This window comes from Miscanthus floridulus, chromosome 1, assembly GCF_019320115.1.
Source record: "Miscanthus floridulus cultivar M001 chromosome 1, ASM1932011v1, whole genome shotgun sequence".
NCBI lineage: Eukaryota > Viridiplantae > Streptophyta > Magnoliopsida > Poales > Poaceae > Miscanthus > Miscanthus floridulus.
In genome coordinates this window covers 107,892,878-107,895,695 of record NC_089580.1, presented here as the reverse complement: position 1 = coordinate 107,895,695, position 2,818 = coordinate 107,892,878, and the positions used below count along the sequence as shown (strand labels likewise).

The 2,818-nt window shown below is 54.9% G+C and overlaps 1 protein-coding gene across 1 annotated transcript; it reads left to right on the top strand.

The window, feature by feature from the left end:
* Nucleotides 1-1,037: 1,037 nt before the first annotated feature.
* On the top strand, nt 1,038-2,506 carry LOC136490758 (U-box domain-containing protein 21-like). Its single transcript, XM_066486954.1, has one exon. It carries the CDS (start codon nt 1,049-1,051, stop codon nt 2,384-2,386), a length of 1,338 nt encoding a protein of 445 aa, XP_066343051.1. The 5' UTR covers nt 1,038-1,048; the 3' UTR covers nt 2,387-2,506.
* The last annotated feature ends 312 nt before the right edge of the window (nt 2,507-2,818 follow it).

The following is a 2,818-nucleotide window of genomic DNA, read 5'->3' as shown; positions in this document are numbered from 1 at the left end:
ATGCAGTGCAAATGTGGAAGCTAAACACCTGGGGTGTTACAAGTGGGCACACTTAATCAGGAAAGAAATCTTTTTCTTTTTTCTTTAGAGCACCATGCATTTTTCGGACAACCGGAATCTTCGGCTATAATCGTGGTCTACTGCTCTCTGTGCTGACCAGAATACTGGCACATTTGCTTGGTCAATGTTTCAGCCAGTTGAAGATGACATGAAGACAGATCGTATTAGTTGAAGAAGATCGAACGGCGTGTCGCAACATAATACATGGTGCTCGGGGACTAGCCGTGGGGGTATTAACCCCTATACCCTGACGGCTAGGCTTGGGCCGGCCCGGACCAGGGGGTCTGGCCCACTAGAAGACGAAGTGCGGCCCGGTCAATCTGCTCGGAGTCCCGCGCAAGGAATCAAGACAGATTTTGAAATCAAGCAAGATCCTGGTCGGTTAGAATAGAGATCCTTATTCGGCCACCTATGGCAATTGTAACTGGTTAGGATTAGTTTCCAGATCTGTAACCCTGCCCCCCCCCATACTATATAAGGCGGACAGGGGACCCCTCTCAAAAACATCTCTCATTGATATATAACAATACAATCAGACGCAGGACGTAGGTATTACGCCTTCACGGCAGCCGAACCTGGATAAAACTTCGTGTCTGTTTTGCGTCACCATCTTTTGTGTAGCTTACGCATCTGTCTGCCGATAATCTACTACCTTAGACATACCCTTAGGTAGACTGTCGATCATATTTCGTCGACAGTAATAGATATGGTGAGATGGCAACGGTGAGCGTAAAAGTCGTCTCTTTTCTACCACCACCTAGCAGTTAGATTGGACGACATGTTAACGCAAGTGGCACACGAGGGTCGTAAAAGTTAGAGCAATGATTTAATATATGGCATACCAATTATTTATTGATAGATATGAAATTTAGAACTTTTTAGTGGCACCTAACTACGTAAGGAATGGCCTCCATAAATAAAGTCCTTCACTGATCCATTCCACAGAACGCTCCGCTCACCCACTATTCAGTCTCCACCTTGGTCGTCCATGTCGTCCCAGCAGTTGTGGACGGCTCCCGCCAAGCCGGAGGCGCCACCGGAGTTCCTGTGCCCGATCACGCTAGACCTTATGCAGGACCCTGTCGCGGCGCCCACTGGCATCACCTACGACCGCGCTGCCATCGAGACCTGGCTGCTCGCCGGCGGCCAGCGCACATGTCCTGTGACACACGGTGAGCTCCGCGCCGGAGACCTCGTCCCCAACCACACTCTCCGCCGCCTCATCCAGGACTGGTACGCCACCAACCGTTGCTGCTGCTGCAGCGTCGATCGGGTTCGGGTCCCCGCCACGCCCGAGGAGGCCGCCGTCGCCGAGCTCCAGGGCGCCACGCGCGCAGGCGACGCCGAGCGGTGCGCTGCCGCAGCGCGCGGGGTCCGGCGACTCGCCTGGCGGGCGGCAGCGCAGAACCGGAGCCGCCTCGAGTCCGCCGGCGCGGCGCGCGCTCTCGCCGCGGCGTTCACATTCTTTGCGGGCACCGCCGATGCTGCGGCCGCCGCTACTGACGACGTCCTCGACGTCGTGCTGGCAGCGCTGGTGCTCGTGATGCCGATGGACGAGGAGGCCATCCTGGCCGTGGGCTCGTCCAGCGCGTCCGTGGCGCGGCTGGTCGCTGTCGCCGCGAACGGCGACCTGCACAGGAGGCTGCAAGCCGTGGTGGTAATCAGAGAGATCGTCTCGCTCTCAGCTTACAGAGGTGCCGCGGCCGGTACGATCGATCTGAGCGCGAACGCCGAGGCCGTCCCCCAAGTATTGGTGAAGACGATCAGAGACGGCATCTGCCCGCCGGCGACCAGGGCGTGCCTGGTCGCGGCGTACCACCTGGCGTGCACCGGCGAGAGCGCCGCGGCGCACCTCGCGTCGGCCGGGATCGTGACGGTGCTCGTGGAGCTCCTCGTTGACGCTGACAAGAGCACGGCCGAGAAGGCTCTCGCCGCGCTCGACGCAGCACTGGCGGCGTCTCGCGACGGCAGAGCGCGTGCCCGTGCCGACGCGCTCGCCATGCCCGTTCTGGTCAAGAAAATGTTCTGGGTGTCCGACGCCGCCACCGCGCTCGTCGTGTCCGCGCTGCTGCGCATCTGCAAGAAATGCCCGGACGACGACGCGGCGGCAGAGGCAGCTAGGCGGCACGCCATCGTTGAGGCGCTGCAGCTGGGCGCCCTCCAGAAGGTGCTGTTGCTTCTGCAGGCTGGGTGCAGACAGGAAACCAAGGAGAATGCAACTGAGCTGCTGAGGTTGATGGTCAGGTATCAGGGCAGAGGGGAGTACTGCGTGGACGCCATGGATTTGGGAGGGATCAAGAGAGAGACTGCAATTTGGACAGGATAGTTAGTTTTGTGTGAATATACATGCCATAAGAAAACAGGTTTATTTATATATATTATTAGCTACGAAACAGCATGTCCTATATATGTATATATCACAAAAGAAGGGAAAATTAAAATTAAACACCCTCTGAAGATTTGTGTACAAAATGGACAAGCATTTGCACGATTGCTACCTCAAGAGTTCATTGGCACGGTTCCGATGTTTGTCCTTAGTACAGGAGCCTTTGTTTTGTTTTGTAATGGACGGCATGAGAATTGCCATATGAATCATAAATTAGAATAGATCAAAAAACACGTCATAGAAAAACCTACCGGCTTTGCAGAGCCTTTTGTCATTCTTGCATATTGGTAAATCGTAGGTATTGACATATTGTGAGTTTGTCATCAGAGATTTCAAGAAATACATGCAAGTTTATTTTTCTTTTATTTTGCG

Bases quoted from the DNA above. Each gene is read 5' to 3' on its own strand.
- LOC136490758 (XM_066486954.1), top strand. From the start codon at position 1,049: ATGTCGTCCCAGCAGTTGTGGACGGCTCCCGCCAAGCCGGAGGCGCCA.